At 41.0% G+C, this 24,114-nt stretch overlaps 1 protein-coding gene across 9 annotated transcripts in view; it reads left to right on the top strand.

Moving 5' to 3' along the window:
• The window catches only part of CREB5 (cAMP responsive element binding protein 5), a 257,188-nt gene extending 234,071 nt beyond the window's left edge, over positions 1 to 23,117 (top strand). For 8 of the 9 annotated variants that reach the window (XM_051808309.1, XM_051808310.1, XM_051808303.1 and 5 more), the window contains 4 exons: positions 8,410 to 8,733; positions 13,933 to 14,160; positions 15,143 to 15,251; positions 16,402 to 23,117. In XM_051808309.1, the coding sequence (XP_051664269.1) occupies positions 8,410 to 8,733; positions 13,933 to 14,160; positions 15,143 to 15,251; positions 16,402 to 16,565 (825 nt within the window). In that variant the 3' untranslated portion in view covers positions 16,566 to 23,117. The remainder of the gene's footprint in view (positions 1 to 8,409; positions 8,734 to 13,932; positions 14,161 to 15,142; positions 15,252 to 16,401) is intronic. The other variant, XM_051808302.1, reaches the window with a different exon arrangement.
• Positions 23,118 to 24,114: the final 997 nt, after the last annotated feature.

Raw genomic sequence — 24,114 nt, 5'->3', positions numbered from 1 at the left:
TGTGTGTGTGTGTGTGCACGCATGTATATGCGTATACGCCCTTGAGCACTGCACATCTGGGATGAAATCAAAGGACTTTTGAGTGCACATGTATCCGATTTCTGGCTTGCTGGTAACCCTTTAAATGTGCTGGGTTTAATCCAGGAAAAACGAGTATTCAAAAATCACACCAGCGAAGGAAAAAATAAACCCCCAAGTTTTATGTACTTGGATGGCAATTTTCTTTGAATATGAATGACTTAATCATAATCAGCCTTAGTGAGAGGTGGCTGATGGAAGTTCAGAAATCTTCTGACAGGAAAGACTTTGAACCTGCCTTTCTCATGTCCTTGGTGTGTGTATTATGCTTCTGAGGAGGACAAGGAAAACAAGCAATTTGCATTGTTGTCAAAAAATGACGTACTCATTAAGGGGTCTCAAGGCTTTAGAGCAGTATTCTGTAGAGAGAGATTTTTGTGGTGCTAATCCCATCTGATCTCTGAATACAGATTAAAATACCCAAACTCACGGTGTTCCTTGTAGTGTTAGAGTGCTCTGATTTGAGGATTTGCTTCATATCTGGCTTGTATAGGAAATTCCCCAACTTCCTCTGAAATCAATTCCCGCTTTTCTCATTTAATACATTAATAAACGTTCATTGTGTTCTCAGGCAAGATACATATATATAGCAATGCAAGCATGGTACAAGCATTTCTCGCTTCCATTGTAGTAGAAGATGGGAACATGATTTTAGAAACCTAGTTAGAGTGTCTGCTTGCAGGAGTGAGGAAGACATGACTTCCAGCTCCTCTGCCAGAGGCTTTGCCAAAGTGCTTTATATCCAATGTGAAGAAAGAATCTGTGATCTCTTGGCTTGGGAATGAGCTGTAATATGGACACTAGAAAATAGATCTAGAAGATGGGCTGTACAGACTTAGGTCCCCTCAAGCCCAAGTTTTTCCACTGTCTGTCAGGGTGCGATTAACACTGAGTGATTTTATTGCCACCTCCTATGTCTGTGTTTTCCACAGGTGACAATCTAGCATGCCTGGGAATAGCCCAAACATTAATCTGGCAGAGACGGTGAGCAAAAGACCGTGTATTTGGAGAATTAGAATGGTGATTTGGTTTGTCCTTGCCTAGTGATAACAGGCTGTCATGGTTTAACCCCAGGTGGCAACTCAGTCCCACACAACTTCGAGCTCACTCTCCCTCAGTGGGATAGGGGATTGATTTGGAAGGGTAAAAGTGAGAAAACTCATGAATTGAGATTAAGACAGTTTAATAAAGACAAAAGTAAAGCAAAAGCTGTGCATGAGCAAAGCAAAACAAGGAATTCATTTACCACTTCCCATGGGCAGGAAGGTGTTCAGCCATCTTCAGGAGAGCAGGGCCCCTCAAGTGTAATGGTTACTTGGCAAGACAAATGTCACCACTCCAAATGTCCCCCTACTTTATATACAGAGGGGGACATCTTCTTCCCCCTACTTTATATACAGAGCATGACATCATATGGTATGAAATATCCCTTTTGTCAGATGGGGTCATCTGTCCTGGTCAGCTGTTCCCTCCCAGCTTCTTGCGCCTACCCTCATCCTGCTCCCTGGTGGGGCAGTGTAAGAAGCAGGAAAAGCCTTGGCTCTGTGCAAGCACTGCTCAGCAATAATATTGCAGTGTATAATCAACACTCTGTTCAACACAAATCCAAAACACAGCCCTATACCAGTTACTATGAAGAAAATTAACTCTATCCCAGACAAAACCAGCAAACAGGCACAGGCAATTAATCCCCAAAGTGTCAGGCGTTTTGCTGTCAGAAACTTGCCTCTCCAGGGGTAGGTAGCAGGAAAGTAGCAGCTTTTCTTTTAGACTCTGGCACACAGTGGGGAAATCAGTCAGAGAAGTTGGTTGTATTTTTTGGATCCTTCCATTGGTATTGTATGTTCAAATTATATGACACCATTTGCCTGTAATAAATCACTTTGCTGTCTGTTGTGTGATTACATAATTAAATATCCCTTGTCATGGATACACATGCAGGGATTGACTTAGACTTGGCGGGAATTAGGGGTTTGATTTTTTGAACTTCACATTTCCTGACTCCTGTGAAAATCAAATCCAGTTGTTTAATATTGCATTGAGAAATGATTCATGCAAGAAATAGTATATAGTGAGAAGTACAGACCATTCTTTGAGAGTATTTTCTGTTTTGATTATAATTTACTTGTTCAATAAAGGAAGAGAATTTAGTATTTTTCTATTTCTAATCCTTAAAAAGATGGTGCATTGCACAAGGATAATGATACTTATCTCCTTTGCAAGGTGCTTTGAGATGAGCAGAACAAAATTGCTGGGTGAAAATGAGATGTAAACTCATGTATGTTTTCTGCTGTCCCTGGAACCCTGGCTGTTCTCAATAAAATGCCATCACCAGAAGATGGCAGTTCCGTCAGAGTACCCTTGGGCCACCCTGGCTTCGACCTGCACTGGATTACTTAAAACTGGCAGTCGTCCTGAGAGGTGTCACTGGGACTGATGTCAGCAAGCAACGTGGCTGCTCAGAGTTCCTCTGTGCCCTGAGTTCAGGGACACTGAAGCAGCTCTGTCAGCTGACCCGTCCTTGAGCAGCATGGTGTCTATTAGCTTTATTGCTGTTTTGATTGTTTGCAGTTGATTCTTGCTGCTTTCTGCTGAAGTTTAATTCAGTTTGCATTTGGAAGTACAAGAGAACAAATTTGTTGTTTTTATTAGAGGCTGAGCTGCACTGAAGGCTGGATGATGATCCATTGTTCATGTTGTTACAAAATCTGACTAAGTAGGGAAAAAAGCATAAAGGGAGGGAAAAGTATAATTCAGATTTGCCAAACAACCTGAGAATAGTTAGAAGATTAGCAATTTGGCACTGTTTACTGGAATTAAATGTATCCCTCTTTTCTCTTTATATTAGTATAATGTGTCACTTCAGTTCCGGATTTTACGTCCTTTGCACACCTCTCACTCCTCCTTCTGTCAATAGGCAGGACTGTATTCTACTGCACAAGAAATGTAGGAGAAAGCATTTAATGTGGCATCAGAGACTTTCTAATTTCCAGTCTCTGAAATGTGCTCATAAGTATCTGCAGTTCACTTATTGAGTGAAGATGAATCGCTTCCAATTTGCTTTTATAAATGTGAGTGGAACATTTGCAAAGAGTGGTTTCTGTTATTTACACTTTGAAATGCTTGTCAGCAGCCAACTGTAAAAGACCTGAGTGACATTTATGCTAAGTTCTCTCCTTGTAGTCACAGTTGGAGGGAAGGATAAAATTCATTGTGATGCTCTGAAATGCGCTGGGTGAAGTTCTGTTCACAGCTTTAGCTGTCGCTGGCTTAACTCTGTGTATTCATCTTGGGTATGATGCTTAAAGTAAAAAGGAAAACTTGACTATTGCAGATGAGAAAACAATACTAGTGCCACTAACATCAGTGGTATACTTGTCATGAAGTTTGGCTAATCAAGATCATTACCCTGAGGTTTCTCCCTAATTGCAGATGTGTGGGTATGCTTGATGTCTGTAATTTTTTCTATTTCCCACTGCTCTCTAAAGTCTTCTGTCCCCTGTGGGGAACTTATTGCATCCCTGTATAATAGAGACTAGAATCACAGTCACTAGTGAGGAAAATATCTCTGAGATCATATTTCATGTGCCTACAGGGGTTTGATATAATCTTCCGATAAGAATGTACCAGACATTAAGCAAATACTACAGCTGGTCTTGTCTCTTCCTAATTTAGTGGGATTTGGGCATGCAAACCAGAAGGGAAGAGAGCTTTTTTTCTGAGTGCAGCAATGCATACTTATTTGGAACAATTCAATTCTATTCAAAACCAGCGTTCCATATCTGTCTCAACCTAAAATTCAGCCGGATGTTATAATAGCTTATTGTTTGATGCAAACACAGACCACCTGCAAAATCAAAGGAGATTTTTGTAATTTCTCCACTGAGAGATAAATGGGAGAAAGTTGTAGTTTATAGTTATATACAGATTATGGCATATAATATAAAGATATAACGCTATGTTTACTATAAATAGTATAAAGATGTATTAAACATTATAAATATTAATATACAAATGAAACTCATAAAATTACTTGCACTTTTAATTGTGGGAAAAGCAATCTCCAAATTTACAGTTTTCTTTATCCTTCTTTGCTTCTTTTAACAAACTGAAAAAAATTGCTGCCTGCTTTTCGCTAATAATTTTTGAGAAAGAAAGGTGGGGCAAAACCCAGGGCAACTTTGAAATACATGTCACAATAAAGAAAAATTAGAAAGCAGTAAGATTCTGAATTGCAGAAGTGTTAGGGAAGCTGATACTGTTTTTCGTGCTTGTAGCCCATTTTTGGCAGACTTGGGGTTTGCCCAGAGATGTTCAATGTATAAATTATGATCTATGTTGATAAAAGGAAACATCAAGCAATTCACTGCACCACGATGTCAGGCTTTAGACAGAGGAAGCACTTTGAAAAATCTCGGTTTCCAAAAAAAACCCGGTATTCCAGGTACAATGATAACTTCTTTGAGGTGTTAACTTCATATGGCATTCAGTGGGGTGGCTTCAGAGTAAATGTGTCAATCAGGGGCATTGCCATGAGTAACAGTACAGGGCACACAACACTCAGGCCTGCGAAGCACTAATATCCACTGCTGCTATTTCCTCTTAAGCATCAAAGATGATAGTTTATGTGCGTCTGGTTTCCTGTAGGATCAAAGAGGAATTTTATTTATTTACTTGATCAGAGGCAAAGCAGGCTGTTCTCTGTGAAAGATTTCTCTTTTCTGTGTCGCTCGCAGCCATTTATTGAAATGTCATGACTGAGTGGAAATCAGCTGTAACTGATTCTGGTCACTATGTTACTTACATAAAATAATAATTAAAATAATCAGTGAGGGCCAGAAGCCAAGTAAGATGAGCACCTGCATTTCCTCTGGGCTTGAGACTGGTGGGGATTTTTTTAAAAATTGTCCTATAAAAAGGAAGAAAAAAGGGATTGTGCCCTAAAAATCACTGCTATGAGGTTAGCAGAAATTTCAGGTTTCGGTGAAAACAGATCTGAGTAGCAAATCTTCTGTTTTCAGTTCCAGTTTGTGAACTGTCAGGGACTGCAGACTCTGGTGAAGTTGGCCACACAGTTCCTGAAAACACTGAACGGCTGCGGGATTGGGTCCTGGGTTACTATTTCATTCTAGGGGGGATTTGGTAATGTCATCAGTCCAGTAAGCTGAATTTTTATGCCATCTTATTTTATTTGACACTAAACCAAAACAGATGTTTGCAATTAACACACATAAAAGGAACAATAATAAAACTGCAGCCTGCCCTTCAAGCACTACACATACTCAGTGCAAAGAGTTTACCAAGTTCTGGTGATTTTCCCTCCCTCTGCTCTAACTAAAACATCCATATTGATCTCACTGAAGACCAAACAAACAAAAAAAAAATGTTTATCATTCCCTGAATGTTTCTGATGGGCAGCAGTGACTGGTTAATGGAAGATTAACACTGCTCCGGATGCATGCGCGGACAGGACTCTCGCTGCTGAGGAGCTGACCTAAGCATGAAGCTAAAGGGAGGCGATGGCTGTTGCTGCCCTGGGACAGGATGATGTAGAGAGCTTGTTTCTTACCACGACTGGGATCCAGGGCAGCTGGTCCACCTCCCATTGGGAACAGTGAACAAGGAGCTTGTAAAATACACAGACCAAATGGAAATGACCCCTATTGACTGAAACCAGCTGCATGTCAGACCTCTCACTGTCTCTCTTGATTTGCTATCTCAAATAAATGGATGTGGTAGATGGGGCTATGAAAAGAAAACAAAATAATTTATTCTCCTTGAAGTTGTGCCACACTAATAAGTCTCAGTTTTTACAGCTGAAAAAAAAAATGTTTATTTGCAGATTAGGTTTTCCCTCCTTTTTTTTTTTTTCCCTTTGAAAGTCTGCAGTTTAGAATAAGCCATATTTGGTTTCAGAGGTCTTTGACAAATATAGAGTTGGTAGATTTTGTTAGATATTCATCACATAAACTGCTGGCTAATGAGAGCTTGTTTATTTTGCATTTAAATTCAGAAAACAAAGTTACAACAGCTTTTGTTGGTGCTTTGGCTTAGATGTGCATGGTGGCTCAGCTCCATGAAAAAGATTTTAGTGCGTTTTGAAGAAGCATGACATGGAGAAAGACTTGGCTTATTAATGTATTTTTTCCCATATTTTTCCTAATACACTTCTGGGTAACACCAGTTATTCTGAGCATTGTGAAGAGCTGCTTGCAGTAACCAGGGTAGCACTTGAATCTGGAAATGTCAAGGACAACAGCTGCTCAAATCCTCCCTTTGATAGCCAGGATGTGTTACTGATATGGATATTAGATTGACCTCTGTTCTGACTTTGGAGGTAGGATAGGAGGTACTTAACCTCACTGCCACAGTCACCTTGATCTCTGTTTGAGAAGACTGTCAGGTTGTGACACATGCCATAGTGTAGTTATGGTTTATTAGACTTTCTTAAGGAAACTTCTTAAAAGTCATCAGTCTATACTTCCTTCATGCAAACTGAGGCACTGATGTGTTTTGCAAATATATCTTTTTTTAAAGTCTTATTCAATTGATCATCAGTGAAATAAGTCACCAAATTTGGATTAAAGGATCTATTAGAATGATGTCTCAATGAAATTACCTTCATGACATCTACAAAAACGTGTGGGATACAAAAATTTGAGGATGACACTTTAATTTCATCATGTTACTTCTTTTTGCCTTCCACAACCTTCTTTTTTTTTCTCTATTTCTCTTTTTTTCTTTCTCCTTAAGAATTTGTTTCTTCCTCACTCAGAGTTGTACAAACACAGTAGGGTTATAGTTTTGAACACAGAAGCCTTTACCTGTGTCCTTGTAGTGCTGCAACAGACAGGTGTTATTTCAATATAAAGCAGATTGAAATTCCCATCTATAGGTTCTGAGTGTCCCAGTAGTCACTCTTTTTGCTTTGAAGACAGAACCAAAATACAATTCAGTCTGGTCAGTTTTCCTCTATTGGCAGATTTTAGTCACATTGGCTTGCAGGATCTTTTGACCATCAGCTGTGACCCAGAGATATTGCTACAGGGAAAGGCACATCTCTGTGCCTCCTGCCGCTGCTGTTTCTTACTGGCTGTTGTATGGTGGCATTTCTTACTGATGAAGTCTCTGCTATGAATTACAAGGTAGTTGATGGGTTATTCAAATCTGGTATCAAGTGAAACCATGGGCCTCCTTCCTTCCATTTTTATCTTATCATTTTCTGATAATTACTTGCAATACTAAGAGTAAATCACTTGATTTCTTTGAAAATATAAAGAGTTGAAGTCTTGGGTGGCTGCCTGTAAATAATTTTCTATGTTGAGCCAGATGAAGAACCATGGATACAAAGGAGATTTCCATGGCTTTAGAAGAAGCTTTTCTCCTAGCCAACATCTGTCAGGCTCTGCCTTCAGCACACCCTTCGAGGATGCCAGTGATTTCAGTAGTCCAAGGGTAGGATGACACCAGCAGGGTGTTTGTTTGCCAATACAGCTCATGGCTTTGGGATGACCCTTTAATTGAGCTGAAAGGCAATATTTTTTTACTCTGTTTCAGCTATATCCTTAGTACACAAAGGCCCTATCTTGCAGTTGAAAATGTGGCAGCCAATCCCACTGGCCTTTGGTGGTGCTCAGGTAAAAGTGAAAAAATCCCACTGATATAGAGTTTTGCCCTAGTCAGATTCCAGGGCCCAACCCAGTGACATGGGGACTACAAAGCAGAGAGAGGGATTAGTGTTCATTAACAGCATAGCAGACACTTGAACTTTCCATCAAAGAAAGAGGATCAGGTTGAGGCCACCCTCAATATTTTCCTGTCTTTCTGATGAAAGAACAGGTTGGGTGTTAGTACACCTGAGTTTGAAAAACACATCGATGCAATATATTTTTCAGTGAGTCTTTTAAATAATATCTGTAGTAAAAACAAGATGGGCACTTTGTTGCACCTTTATTTTAATCAGACGTTCATTTTTAAAAGTTACCAGAATACAAGCTTGATGAAGCTAACCCTACTGAGCTGGCCAAAGAGGGAAGGATGAGAGCCAGTTATTTTTCCTCAGACGCACAGTAGGAAATGTGTAACTGATAAATTTCAATTCAGATGTTTACATCTTTAAATATTTACAGTGTAAAACTAGACTAGAGCCCAAGAATATGTTCTTTCTCAAACTGAAATAAGATACCTTTTATCGAGGGAACAGCAAGAAAAATACCTAAATAAATCTCAAAACACAAGACAAGGCACCATTTCTACAACAGCAGAAATCTTACTCTGATTGCTCAGATCACAATGTGTAAGTGTTGAATTTTTTGCCTTGTTCTGTTCCAGAGACTGAAGGCAGCACTGACTCATCATCCTGCCGCCATGTCGAACGGGAATATGAACACCATGGGCCACATGATGGAAATGATGAGCTCGCGGCAGGACCAGACACCACACCACCATATGCACTCACATCCTCATCAGCACCAGACACTGCCACCTCATCACTCATACCCGCATCAGCACCAGCATCCGGCGCACCATCCTCATCCTCAGCCTCATCACCAGCAGAACCATCCCCACCACCACTCTCACTCGCACCTTCACGCACACCCAGCACATCACCAGACCTCACCGCACCCCCCGCTGCACTCAGGCGGACAAGCACAGGTAGACCTTCATGTCATGCTGCGTTGCTGAGTTTTGCTGTTGTGTGGAGCTAAAGCCTGATCGCTGTACTGTTTCTTCTTGCATGCATGTCTTGTTAAATACAAGTCCCTCAGGCTGTTCGTAAATGTCTGCTAATGGTGATGGGGAAGCTCAAACTTTATTCAGAAAATGGAGTGAAGCAACAACTTGTTTTGCTGGTTAATTTATTAGACATTTGTAATATCTTACTTTATAAGGAGCTCCAAAGGCTTTTCGGTGCTCTGAGCTCTGCAGATTGCCACATATCCTTTTATGGATGAGGTTTATTACAGAAATTGGCAAATTATATATGTTGCTTAATGTGCTTGAACCTGAACTTCTTAGGCCAAGATTTAAAAATCTGTATGAGTTCTACCTGCAGAAATACATAATGAAGTCTTTAGTGAAATGAAATGGCACTGGTGTGTTGGGGGGGGGGTGGTGGTGTTCAAGACTGGAGATAGTTGAGGGAGTTCTAAGGTAAGATACACTGGCTTAGAGGAAAAGATTAAAGGATCCAGGTCCTGTGAAGGGGACAGACATCTGCCAAGATTAGCTGAGGGTGTGGGCAGTAGTTGGTGCCTGCTGTGACAGGAGAAAAAAGCTGGTGAAGCCAGTCCCAGGAGAGATATTTAAGTAAGAGAACCTAGACTTGTATTCAGATGACAAGTCAGTGAAGGTCTCCACTGAATAAGATGGAGGACTCAATTTTTGGACCAGGTATATTTGCTTCAGCAATTTGTATAATTCGATATCTGAACTGAATGTTTTTTGAACTAATGAACTAGCGAGCATGAACTTTATCAGAGTAATTTTTAAGAGGAATTCTATTAATTTCTTAAGATGATAGGCTTCTGCATCAGGATTTCACAAGAAAAATAAAGCTCTAGGGGCAGTGACTGTAATATGTCAGGTCTGGGGAGCAAAGTTAAGGAAGAAAAATGGGCAGTGCATAGAATGTGAAGACAAAGAGGAGTGCCAACCATAAGAAGTTCAATCTGTGAAGTATTGTGTTGCTTGCAAGTACCTTTCAGACAAGCTCTTTGAAAACATTAAAGAAAATGAGAAGAGTTGGCTGACATCCCAGTGTCCCACAACATTAACTATTTACTGACATCTAGCTTTATTACTGCAGAGTCTGCAAGCACGTGGGATTTCCCTAAAGCATTTGCTAATGTAAAATGAATTGTCAGCTTTAGAGAAACAGTCTAAGATAGCAGCAGACTCCCCTGTGAGAAGATATCCAGAGCTTTCCTAAGTTTAGTTCAGTTTTTACTTTGTGAATTCAATTATTTTCCTATCTGTTAATGAATTATTTTCCTTGGAGTTGTTTAAAAACTCCAATGAAAAGACATTATCTCATAACAGAGAAACCAAAAGTAACCTGATTGCTGTCTTAGAGATCCCTGAGAGAACAAGGATAAAGTTGTTCTTAGCAGACTGAAGACTCCATGGAGGAGATGGGGGAAATAACTTAACCTTTCTGAAGCTTTTAAAACAAGGGTAATAGTACTGACACTTCATCGAGTTGGGAGAATAAACATGTTAATACAGCTGAGGGCATCAGACCCTACAGTATGGAGCACTGCTGCAAAACATCCACAGCACCACTTTTAAAAGGGGAGGAGAAAACAGTTACCAGAGAAAAAAAATGTAACAGTTTTAAGGATAAGATCAGTGAGCCAGTGGTCCTCATCTGGACCCACTTGAACAGGTCTATGACTTTTTTACGCAGTTAGGACAGCCTTGATTTCTTGTGCTTTGCATTCCCTGCTAGCTAGGCACTACAAAAGACTTGCAGGCAGGCAAGAAGAGATACAGGCACCAGGGTAGGTGGACTGACTGGCAGTCACAAAGTCTCATCCTGTGTCCCAGCACTACACAGTCCCTGGTGGTGGGTCTGTGCAGTTAGATAAGCTTTGCCATGCACAGCATGTTACTGGAGGCAACAGACCCCAAGAGGGATCAAGGAGGTCTTCACTTTGTCCATGGCTGGTGTCACCAAAGGGATGGAAATGGAGGGTGATGGAGTAGGAATCCTAGGGTCAGAGGCTTCCCTGGGCAGCAGAGCTCTTGCTGTGCATCTGTTCGCATAGTGGGAAGGCAATAGTGATTTCTGAACAGATGCATTAGAGGGGAGAAAAGAAGGGCTTGCTGAGTAATAACCACATGGTTATTACTTTCAAAGCTCATCCATAGTCCCCATGGTAATGGCTTCTTTGGGGATCTGATTGCTCCAGCAGACGTTAATTTTATGGTGCGATTTACTAATTATTAATCTCCTTATTCTTCTGAGACAGATTCTTCCATTCCAAACCACCTGCCAAATGACAGCATGGTCCACGCTGCTGTAAACCATGTACTCCCATGCCTGGACTGTTGTTATTCTATACTGCACCCTTCTGTAATGTCAGAATTCATTTCATGCTTTTCGGCTACCATTTTGATACACAGGAGCCCAATGAGCTATGCTTTCATAGAATGAGTGAATGGGTATTAGTTTTGTGCTAAGTTGCAAAGAAAAGAAAGAAATACAGTCTCAAGCATAAAAGTAGAAATCACCTTCTGACAGGTATCTTTCTGAGAAAGTGAGATATTTTATCAAGTTATAGCTATGTTGCCTCCTACTACAAAACTTATACTATTATTCTTGTGTTGATCCTGTAAAGATTTCTTCATATTAAACTTGCCAGAGTGATAGCTTAAGCAGAGTAGGGGTTTAGATGCCATTTCATTCTCTTAGCTGTCCTACCTTTGTCTTCTTTATGGATGTGTGATTTGCACCCTCTAAAAAACCAAAATCAACCTAAATTTTGATATTTAGTTAATGTTCTTTCTTATGTTCCTAGGCAGGGCAGTGAAATCCTCCTAGAGAATGATGCTTAGACAGTTACTAAGACATAGCCTAACAGATTTCAGGGTTAAGAGCTATCAAGTAAGAGTCAGTTAATTATCCCATGAGACATTATTGGTGGAGTAATGGTAACCTTTATAATTAATATCTGCCAGAGATGGAGAGGAGATTCTGTTGTTCTGAAAATGCGCTGTGACTACCCAGAGACTGCCTGGTGCATTCTGAAAACATAATGACTCGCTAGTTATTCAGGAGAAAATGACCATATGAAGAGTATAAAGAAAAATAAAGAATTGTATAGTTACTTTTTTCTGCCTTTGTACCAAACAGAGTTAAGAAATAAGAATTTTTAAAGCTGAATGAAAGAGGAGAAAAAAAGGATAAGGAAAGATAAATAACAGATCTCTGAAGTCTAGAAAGGTGTTGTGTGTGAGAAAATGAAAGGCCTTTAATGAGATGTTGACATTAAAAGGCATTTCTGAGACCTCTGTGCTCAGACATACTGCTAAAGAGGTGGCATGCCCGACCCTGGTGGACAGGGAGCAGCTGGAATCCCTTGGAAACGATGTCCCAGCGGAAGCCTGTGGATGCTGGTGGGAATGGGGGCTGTAACCAATGCTCCTGTGCAGTGCTGGCCAGCAGTCCTGTGCGGTACTGGTAGCTGTGCCTACTGCAGCTGCCATAAACCTGGGACTCCAACCTCCAATGTGGACAGTGTTGGAGATTTTACCAGCTAACATATGGAGTTGATGCAAGCTGAAATTGTAAAAGTCAGTCAGAAAACACAGGGTGGCTTATTTATTTTTAGAAGTTATTTTTTAAAAGCTTTTTTTCTGCTCCTGTGAGAGAGATTCCCTTACTGTGCAACACAGAGCTGGGAATAAATTCAGCTTTATGCAAAACGCATTATCAGATGCACAGAATAATTACACATAAAATTGCCACTGTAATTGCCACAAGTCAGCTGAGGGAGGGAGCAAACTAGATTCTAGACAGAAAAGTGACCTCAACTTCGCAAGACTCAAGATGATAGTATCATTTTAATTGAGACAGACAGAGGTGTTAGGAAAACACATGTTAATTGCTGCAATTGAAATTCAGGGCTCAGTCTGACAAAGCACTGAGTACATCCACTCCCTGGAGTCAAAAGGAAGCACCTTGGAGGTTTGGGTCCCTGCCAGAACAAGAGGGTTAATTTTGAGTCAACAATTCAAGTTTCCAGACTGTTCCAGACTGTGCAGGAGTGGCAGCAACGTGAGCAGCAGCAGGGGCGTAAGCAATGGGTGTAAGCAATGGGACCCATGGGTCAGGTTCCCAAACTCCAAGCAGAGGGAGAGAGAGGGTCTCTCCAGAGCCCTGTAGCCTGGGCACCACAGAGAGGCAGGGAAGTAGTCCAAAAGCTGGCTGTTCCCAGGCAGCTGAACATTAAATCTGATGCTGATTCCTGACAGGGACACGGAGCACAGTCTACATGGGGCTGCCCCTACCATGCACCTTTTCTGTAATATCATGGGCCAGTTACTCTCAGAAACAGGATCAATACTCTCCTGCACTTGAAAAGGCATAAATACATATCTTTTCATAGTTTTGTAGCAGTGGGCTGGATGCGGTATGTGTCTACTGTCAAAGCCAGGCTATTGAATAAAAATGGGTATAGCATCCACAGGGGTCTAATGGAAATGTCTAATAAGAGGAATATCCCTTCTCCACATACTTCAGGGATACCAAAACACAGGTTCAAGTTCAGGTACCTAAATCCTTTCTTTGTCCCTAGCTGAGGGGCAGTGAGGTCTGTTGGCCTTTGGAGATCCCAGCCCACAGCTTCCCAGCTCCACTCAGGTGCAAAGAGCTCTGCAGCTTCTGTCTCCAGAGATTGTAAAGCGTGAGGCAGAGATGGTAAAGCCTGGGAAATAGAAATGGTCCAAAATTTTGGAGGCAGCTGGGGGAAAAAAAGAGAGAGACAGAAATAAGGCCACTACAGTGCTCTGCTTTGATTAAAATAGGTCCTGAGAGAAACTCGGCATTTCAGGTTTGAAATAGGTGGTGACAGAGAATGCACCTAAGTGAATATTTTTAAACTAACTGTAAGGGGAAAAAAATGTTCCCTACTAATATTCAGAGGATTGTTTCAAAAAAATCTGCCCTTTGACCACAGTAAGGATTTGCCAGCAGATAATTTCAGTGGCATCTGGTACAGCTTTCAACTCATATCTGTTGCAGACCTTGTTGGGGAGCAGGCTGTGTGAGATTTCCCTTCCCATTTCGGGATCCCCCTCTGTAACTTCCCCCCATTGCCACCCCCTGAAAAACCTCTTCTTCCCCTCCAGGTTTCGCCAGCAGCACAGCAGATGCAGCCCACACAGACGATACAGCCGCCACAGCCAGCTGGAGGTCGCCGGAGGAGAGTAGTGGATGAAGACCCGGATGAGAGGAGGCGGAAATTTCTGGAAAGGAACCGAGCCGCTGCCACGCGCTGCAGACAGAAGAGGAAGGTCTGGGTGATGTCACTGGAAAAGAAAGCAGAAGAGCTCACCCAGACAAACATGCAGCTTCAGGTGCGAGCCACTGTCTGCACCCCTGAGGACACAGAGGGGCTCTTTGTGCTCAGAAGGGCTGGCAGTGCCTTTGGGGCTGCCCCCGCACAGTCAGCTCCTAGCGGGAGCTCAGGCATAATCAGTTGGTTAATCAAGATGTGTGTACTTCAATTAAAGAAATAATTACATTTTAGCAGGATAAGCCAGGAAAAAGCTGTTTTGGGATTTAGAAACCTTCACTAGATGAAGTTGTATTTATTTTCTTTTCTTGTCACCACTTTTTGTGGGGATTTATTTTTTTTTGAAGTGCCATTAACTCAACTGTAAAAGTTTTCTTCAGAGTAGGACATGTAGCTAAACCCTCATTCAAAGCCAGCAAGATAGAAGCATAAATAGATCAGTCTACTGGTAAGGAAAATGAACTGGATGGATGAAAATACTCTGAATATGATAATAAAAGCCTTTCTTACAGTGCTGCCCTTCTTATGGTGGGCACAGTACTTTTGCCTCATGCAAAGGTGTACCTGTGTGCTGCCAAGGGCAGAAAAACTATTCGTATAATGGCACTCCTCAAAAAAATTCTCCCACAAAACACAGGGATGTGAGCAGCACCCAGGCACCAAATGCAGTGGAGCAGTCCTGCCACCATGCCCCTGAGCATGGCAATGTGCCCTTTGCCCCACAGGTCTGCCCCCCTGGCCTGGTGCAGAGAGCCAGAGTATTTCCCAAGGGGATTATAATATTGCCTTGAGTATCTCTGGTGCTGTGAAGTTAGTTCATTTATCAGTTTATGTCACCAAATCTGGAAACCAAACTGCCTTCAGAAGTTATAAAATAATGTCACCAGCTAATATTAACTTAAACCCAGCACATAAGCACTGAGTGCCTTTTTTGCTCAGTTCTTCCAAAGTTGTGGAGCAGTTTTCGTGTTCTTGGGTTAAAGCTTTGCAGAAGAGCCTGGTTTAAGCTTAGTTGCAAACCAAACTCTCTCTTTTTTTTCTAGAACGAGGTTTCCATGCTGAAAAATGAGGTAGCACAGCTGAAACAGTTATTGTTAACACATAAAGACTGTCCGATAACAGCTATGCAGAAAGAATCACAAGGATATTTAAGTAAGTAGCTGATATGTTTGCGCTGTCTCCACACTCCTCACAGGAAAGCAAAGCTTCCAATTCTTCCCTCCAGAACCCCTTGTTGGCCATATTATCACTTGAACCTGTCTTCTCAAACATCATCCGAGCCATCCAATCTCCTGCCCTTATTTATCCAGCCCTGCTCAAAACCAAAAAAGCCCCGGTTTTCATCCCACCCAGCAGAGCTAGTCTTCCCCACCCCTCCCTCCGGCAAGGAGATGCACATGGATGGACGCTCACTCCCCTGTGGAGGATCCCGCTTGAACTCACAGCTCCAAACCTGCAAGAGTCCTCCTGGGCGCAGCGCTACCAGAACCTTAAAATAACTCTCAAAAGGAAAGTTAAAAAGGAAAACATTACAGTCCCCTCCAGTGAAAATGGTACTGTGCTCTGACAGTGGCATAGACCAGGCCTGGCGCAGGTTTTCAAGGTTTGTTAACTCTTTTTTAACTCTTATCTTTCTTTTTTTTTTTTCCCCCTAAAGAATTCTCAGTTAATGGAGACACTGAATCAGTTCTGTCTAGTTGATGCATTTTATGAGTGTGGCAATTTAAGGACAAATTTTTTGGCTCTAGAACAGTTCAGAAGAGCCTCAGGGTTAATACTTGCTAGATTGCGACATTCTCTTAAAATAGAGTCCATTTCTGTCTCCTTTGCATCCCTATGCATCTATCTCTTTAACAGTACTCAAAGAAAAAAATATATAATTGCATTACATGCCTATCAACTGTTGTTCAAATTAGATTTTCTGTGCTGCAGTGCACTGCACTCTAATTTTGATTCCTGCTAGAGCAAATAAAGCATTTAAGCATCCCAACTGATTTTAAAGGCCTTAAGATAACAGAGTTTTTAACCCAACGTTAGTTTTCATAGTCATTAAGGTTTTGGACTTCTTTCAAGGTCTCAGTCCCTGAAGTCAGGTTGATATCAGAGGAGCTGGCTTGAAAAAAATAACAAAAACTAAAAAGATCAGAAGACAGAGAGTGTTGGATAACTGTGTATTTTGAAATCTTGGGACTTGTGCATGTCTCAGGTCTTTAGTATTTCTAGGAGTGTCACCCAGCCTGGGCTTTTTACTCAGATGGAAAAATGAATGTGTGTTGTCTCTGTGCCCTCACCCCCTTCCCAGGTCCTGAGAGCAGCCCTCCTGCGAGCCCGGTCCCAGCTTGCTCCCAGCAGCAAGTCATCCAGCACAACACCATAACGACCTCCTCCTCTGTCAGCGACGTCGTGGGAAGCTCCACTCTCACCCAGCTCGCCAGCCACAGAACAGACATGAACCCCATCCTTTAAAAGTGGTTGATCACAAACTGCTAGGGGAGTGTGGTAGCGTATCAAAGCGTCCTCTCTGCTAAGGACATTTGCAACTGTAACTCAAGCCTGGAAGATTCCTCAGTTCTTGAAAGACTCTGGCTATTCATTTTTATAGTTATTAAAATGTCTTTTATACTTAGTTACAGAAAAGGGAGTTATGCAATTAATATGCTATCAGCTTGAGAAATGCTTTGGTGCTTTCTCCATTTTTTGGGTACCATTTACTTGTTTATAAACCTAACTGTTTCTGTACATAGTCATGTTTTCTTCTCACAAATCTATCCTGAAGCCTCAGAAATAAGAAGCTGTGTTAAACCACAGCTTGTTAGTCAATGTGAGGCATGAAAAGTATTAAACAGAGTCAAACATAGGTAACTAGGAGTAATTAGGCTATAAATACAGAGAGAGGGCATCTGCTGACAGCATAATAAAAAAGAGTTAGCCTTGTGCTATCAGCAGACCACGTCTTGCATTCAGAACCTCTTTTAAAGTGGTTATATAGGATGTGGCTATCAGGACAAAATCAAGCCCAAATAACGTGCTCTTTTGTCTAGCCCTCCCCCTTTTCTCTCCCCAACCCTGGCCTTTTTCTCCTGCAGCTGTTGTCACACCTTCCTCTTCCCTTCCCAAACTCCTTTAATTCCCGAGCTTCTTTTTTTCCTGCTTTTTTTTTTTTTCATTCCAAGGCTTTCTTGCTTCCCTCTTTTCCTCAAAGAATCATAATGAACAAGCAAAAACTTCAAACCCACCTAAAAACTGTTGGCACGGCTGCTGCTTTCACTAGCTCTTCACCCACAGTTGTGCTGTGCTGAGCATTTGGCTTTTAAAAAACAGAAGTGCTCCTGATTTAGTGTTTTTAATAAACAGAGAAAGGGAAAAGCAGTGCAGCCACAGGTGAAGCAGGATGGAATGCTAGCTGTGTTGATGCTAGCAGCCCTGTAAGCTTCTGTGGTACAGTACAGCATAGTGAGCAACACCTGAGAATCACAGCAATTCTTTTGCACTGCCAGTCATTAATGTAGAAAAATTCATGTAGTATATAATAATTTGGAAAAGTTCTGTTCCCTACCCTGGTTGAATTGTTCTAGCAACGAAAGCTAACAGCCTCAGGCTTCATGGGCTATAAATGAGAAATAAATCAGCATAATGGTTTTGACCAGTTGGAAAATGCCATTTTTAATTCCCAGGCAAAGAACCTACTCTCTGCAGGCATTCCTTTAAATGTTCACTGAGCTGGCAGACAGCAGTGTAGCTTCACTGACTTTAATGGCACTTAAAGCCTGTTTGCTGTGGGTAAGGAATTGTTCTTTAGGACGCTAAATAATTTTTAGAAGGCATGCAGTGGCTAAAAAGTGCTGCAAGAATGCCAAGTCCCACTGCACTTGGGATAAAATACGGTCCTGCAAAGAGGGTCTGGAAAAGAGCCTTATGCCACAATTAGGTTTTTTGTTTGGACTCTGAGCCTGCCCCTCAGCGCAATTGATTTGCATCCCTGAGTGTTCCCAGTGATTGGTGGGAAAATTAGACAGACATGATGCCAGTTAATTATGCTGCCTTGCTGTATATTGGGACCTGATTTTGCTCTCAAATCTGTCAGGAGCAAAATCTCCCACTGCTCACCCCGGGAGCGGGCTCCAAGCTGGTGAAAAATGTTCAAAACATTGCACCTTTAATAGCAAAATTCACGTTATTCCCAGCAAATCCTCTAGCCCTGAACACACTTTGTTCTGGAGTTCTCTTTCTCAAAGACTGTGTCTTTGGTTTTTAGAGGAGTTGTGGGTTTTAAGAAGGTGGGTCTTCTCCATGAGGGAAGGAGAGTGAAATAACTGAGGTATGAGGAGGTACTGTAAGAAGCAGGGCCTATCTGGAAGGGAAAGCAAAATTCTGAGCATCATTCATTTCCAAATTAATTCTTATCCTGGTAACTTTTTATCAGTATTCTTTTCTTTAACAGTTCACTTTCTGTTTATGCAAATACATTCAAAAGAAAAAGGTTTTTAATGTACAGTGTAAATCTTGACTTGATTATATAGTCTAAGAACCAAAAAAAATTACGAAAAAATACAAATGTAAAGGATTTTCTATTATATTTTAGACAAACATATACTTTTAAAGTGTTTTAAATACCGAATCTATAATTTTTTTTAATGTCCAGTTGTAATAGCTAAATGGTTTTGCTTCATCGCAGCTCCCAAGGGAATTTTTTTCAAATATGCAGTCGAGCAAAATGTTCCAGCTGAGTATCCACTATGTAAAAACACCAAATAAGCATTTCCCATGCATCTGAATGTCATCATTCACCATCAAAAACGAAATTTGCATTGCAGGGTTAATTTAAAAACTTTCCCTCTATATGGGCAGCACTTAAATACATTAAAAAATAAACATCAAAATTGTTGGTAATATTAGAATACCCAGTTGAGCTACACAGCACTAGAATTATGGTTTAGCTTCATTTTATTCAGTCTCCTCAATTAAAATATTTAGCTGTTAAACTGAAAGCCTCTACATTAAAAAGAAAAAAAAAAAGGAAAAAATACAAAAACCTTGCCTAAGTTTTGTTAAATTCAGCAACTTGACAGTTTGACTGATGTGTATTATATATAGCTCAATTATTTCTTTTTTTAATGCTAACTAGGCAAGCCAACCACACATGTTGGCCTAAATGTGTAATTACAATGAAATGTCTCCTCTCTATACTATTGGCCTTTAGGTATAATCCTTGCTAGTGATGTGGAAATAAGTAAAGGATGAAAAGCTATTTGCTATTGCTTCTTGTAACTCTGTCGCAGGTTCACAGGCCAAGACAACATGCAGCATATTTATATCGGCTGTATCATCGGGAAAAGGACCAACAGTACCAGGCACCTTATATTATCCGTCAGATTTGCTTCCACATTAAAATGCTCTTGTTTTCCAGGGGGATGATCCTGCAGCCTTTCCTCAAGCTGCTGGTCTGGCTGGGCACTGGAGACTGTCTGAGCAAGGGCTGTGGCAGAAGCCCCAGCCTCTCTATCCCCGGGATGTCCCTCTGCCATGTGGTCAAGTGGCAGCAGCCTCTTCCTAAGCGTGTCACTCTAAATGCATTTGCTAGGCTCTTTCCATCAAGGAGGAATCCTGCTTTTCCACGAGCTACTTCTGGAGACTGCTCCGCTTTCCTCTTGCCCTGCCAATCCAGCTTGCTGCTGGGCTCATTGGGCTCTGTGCCCTATCCCACTGCCAGCGAAGGACAACTAAGACAACTTCCATCATCTGCTCTCCTGGGCACTCACAGGGTGGTGAGCCTTGGCCAGTGCCTTGCTTAGGAGGAGCTATTTCTGTTGACAGCATCTCTCATCATGTGATACTGGAGGCACGTTGGAAATCTCAGCCACGGACAACTGCAATACTTTGATTGGAAAGAAATGATGCTGTGATCCAGCTCCTTCATCCCCAGTCCCCTTTCCCCAAAACAATTTATGCAAGCCATATTCATAATGCTGCCTGTGGGAGACAAGTAGTTTGTGTGCTATCATGGTGTGTTTTATAAGGACAACGATGATGATGATGATGATGATTTATGGAGAATTTCACACTGTTGGAAGTTAATTCCTGCTATGAAGCTAAATGTCTGCTGCCCATCTTCTGAATAGTGGAAAGTCAATGGTTCAGTGCCTCAGTGCGTGTGGATTTAGTGTTAATGACTCAGTCCTGTTAACTAACAAGCCAGCTATAACTGTTGTTAAATGCCCAACTTTTGAGGATTCATATTTTTTTAAGCAACAATATTTAGTGTTGAAAACTAGCCTTTTAGTTTAGGCAAAATGTGCTTTTTAGCAGCTAATACCTTTTTTAAAAAAAAAACGTATAGAGTGAATTTATGAAAATTCATGAGGACCAAAGCAATTTTAAAACAGGAATTTATTAATTTAGTATTCGCATAGAATTTTATGAAGTATTTATTAATAAATGTTATTTTAACACATTCCATTTGAACAGTATTCTTGTACAGAAACTGTTGGGGTTTTTTTAAAGTTACAATATTAGTTTTGCAATAAACTACTCTAGGTGTGTGTGCATCTTAATCTTTCAGGGTCTCAAGCAGAAGTCATCCATCTAAGATGGAAATGCTTGCTGAGGTCAGTTGTACAGAAATTCCTAGAATTAAATGTTTTCCTTAAAGCAGCATCTGCTTTTTTTTTCTTATCTTTTTTTTTGTGACAATGAAACAAATTATAAGCCTTCAGTTTTTTGCCTTTTTATTGGAACATGCGCTCTCTCATTCTAGAAAGCATGAGTCAACATATAACTGGAAAGCTTGTCTTTTTTTTTTCTGCCTTTTTTTTTAAGGATGATTTTCTACATCACCACAGAGGATCTAACCCCATCCTTGTTTCTTTTCTAATATCACATAGTAAGTTGCACTATTCTGCCTTAGCATTGCCTCTTCTGTCCTCTTACTAAGCAGTGTTCCTTAGATTTAGACCATTGAAACTCCATTATACATCAGAGAAAATTACTGGAGGGGGAAGAAGAGAAAAAAATTGATCTGTAGACATAAAACCTAAACTGTGCCTATAAAACAAAACCAGTTACAATTAATTAGTATCTTATTTCTACATTTCAATTATTTATATTATTTTAAAATTGCACTTTAGCTCTTGCTCTCTTTCTTGCTCTCCCTTGTTGAATCATTTATGAATACTCTAGTAAAACTTTTGCACCAGGTACATTTATATGCTTTCACTGGTGGCATATCTACAACTTGTCTCTCACACCTGCCCAAATGGAGAAGCTGAGACCAGCCAGTCTGCAGTGTGACTTAGACTTTACACCCTCTTCATGACAGCATATAAATGTTTTATTATGCAAAGTGTGCGATGTGAGGCAGCATCTTAGCTACATTTATAATCTCTCATCCTAAGAACCAAAGTGTCCTGTATATTGTAAGGTCAGGAGACTGGCTCTGTTGTGCATTCTCATGCACTTTGACTGTTGTCCAACTCACAGTAGCTGCAAAGCTGCAGTGATAACAGTGGCCATACTATGTATTAGAGTTCTGAATCAATAAAATATATTGCCTTATAACTTCACTAGGGACAGCACCTTTAAAAAAAAAAAGAGACAAAAAACTTCTAAGGACAAACAAAAGCAATAAGATCTCAAGTGATTTGAACACACACACAAAAAAAATCATTTTTTTAACATCTCACTGCAAAGAAAAAAGAGACTGCTTATATTTGTAATGTCTTTTTGGTTTTTTTCCCAGAGCTTACAGTTATCTCAGTTTTATCAGTGGCTTTACACTTAAGAGCTAAATTCCTCACCATTATTGGTTTTCCATAGCTTTCAAAATGACTTTATAGCAAATCCTAAACTGCATGAGGCCAAAAATGTCAGTGTTCACACACACTCAGAGACAAGATTGATTCTCTAAGTGGAAATCTGATCCTTTCCCAGGCCCTTCTTGGACTGGAATCAATAACTGCAATTCGCTATATTTAGACCAATGTGTAATACCTGGGATCAGGATCTCCAGTTCTATATTTATGCAAATTAAATGTTAGTATTGTTGAGTTTCACCTGGTGGAACTGCTCACAAAGCCCATAGTCATAGCCTGCCATCTGATGCCATGAAGGTCTTAGACCCAAATATCTTTCTTGACTAAAAATATGTGTGACAGCCTTCTGAACAAAGACTGAAAGCTCCTTCTGGCTTTGCAGGAACTGCAGCAGTGTCAAGGAGCAAGAGAGGTAGGAGAGTTGATAGGGCATTTCAAGGGAAATATTTTCCTTGCTGGAATTTAGGAAATTCCAGAGAAACCTTTTCCCCACCCCTCAGAGCTGAGATTACAAGGAATTCCTTGTCAGAGATTACCTTTAGCACGCTTCCACAAGACAAACTATTTTGCACGAAAGGTGTATTCACTCTTCTGAATAAGAACAATTGCCACTGAGAGTTTTGCCAAGGACTTTATCATTGGGACCCAAATGTTTCCCGGCCCATGGCCGTGAGCTCTGTACCCCTCTCTGTGTAACAGCTCTGTTCAAACACTGGGTAGCACTCATTGGTAAATGTTGCTTCTTTGGACTATTGCCATTGTCCTGGTTTAAGGAACTTTTAGCACTGCTTGGAGTAAGCCTAAACTATCGAAGTTTATATATAAATATATATATATATTATATTAAAAAAAGGTGCTGTCACAGTAAGTTTTGGGCTTGAGGTTGTTTGTATTGTATGCAAAGGTTTTGTGTTTGTTTGTCTGTTTGTTTTATTCTGTAAAGAAACCACCTTCCTTACAGGAGGGAGATACTTTTTTTTTTTTTGGTACATAAATGTAAATACTTGCTGCAGCATTTAATATGTTTAATTTTATGTTAAGCTTTTTGTTGCATTGTGAACCCATTATTGTTACAAATGGACAATGAGTTCATTGAGACTGTTCAACTAGGTCAGATTTTTACATCTCTTTCTAGCTAGAAGAGACAGGAATTTTGTGCATTTGTACAAATGTTAATAATATCACTGCAATTCCAATATAATAAAGCACTCAAATACAAACAGTTCCAGTAGTTTGTCTATGTCTATACTCTAGACATTTTACTGTACAGATAACTCCTGCAATTAAACCAAACTACTCTTCAGTGATTATGAGCTACAATCCCTCATCTCCCTCCAAATTGGAGGAAGACCATGGTGCAGGGCATACTCCTGTCTGGCAGCAGGAATGAGGAGCTGTGCAGATCTTACAGCTCACCGTTGTCCTCCAGCAGCTGAGGTGACTTTGTAAGAACAAGTTCTCTGAACCTTTTCCAAGAAGGGAGGCTGCAAAGCCTCAAACAAAAACTTATGTGGTGGAGCCTGACGTGAGGTCTCCACATAAGGATGAGACAAGCTGTTATTTTACTTTTCCTTGCAGCTGGAGTGTGCTTGTATCAAAATACACTCTATGCTTGTTATCCCGCCAACCTCGCCTCTTGCCAAAAGCTGCCTGGAAATGGATTTCCTGCTGGGCTAATTAGCTCTAATTGTGATGCCCCTGTTATCTTGCCAACCTCATTTCTCACTATAAATTGCTCCAATACAGACCTTGGCACAATAATGCATAAACTGTAATCTAAAGTTAGTCGGGATGAACCCATCTCTCCAGTGGGAATTAGATTAGCTTTAGATTAATGCAACTTGATGTCTTGCTGGCAGTCCCAGAGTGATGGCCTGACCCAAGTGGTGCAGCCTCAGTGACAAGGACCAGCCTGCCTGCAAGCACTCAGTGCCGGTGTCACGCTGCGGGATACCAGCCCCATGCGGCATGACCATGCTGCTCCCTTGGGGGCCCTGGCACAGGCACAGCTTCTGCTGCTCTCCCCCCTGGCTTTTAAAAGGCTAAATCTGGCCAAGAGCATTCACCCTCCTAAAATGGGTAGGAAAAGGCAGAGCCATGCCCTTGTTCCTATTCTCCCTTTGTAAAAGCTGGAAGATGGGGCAGTGCAGGCTCCCTCTTTAAGGGAGTACAGCAGAGGTTTTCCCTAAACATCAGGGCATGGCATT

Source organism: Manacus candei, unplaced genomic scaffold (genome assembly GCF_025592945.1).
Source record: "Manacus candei isolate 608988 ecotype Guabito, Panama unplaced genomic scaffold, ASM2559294v1 h1tg000072l, whole genome shotgun sequence".
In the NCBI taxonomy this organism is placed as follows: domain Eukaryota; kingdom Metazoa; phylum Chordata; class Aves; order Passeriformes; family Pipridae; genus Manacus; species Manacus candei.
This window is presented reverse-complemented; position numbering and strand designations above follow the sequence as displayed.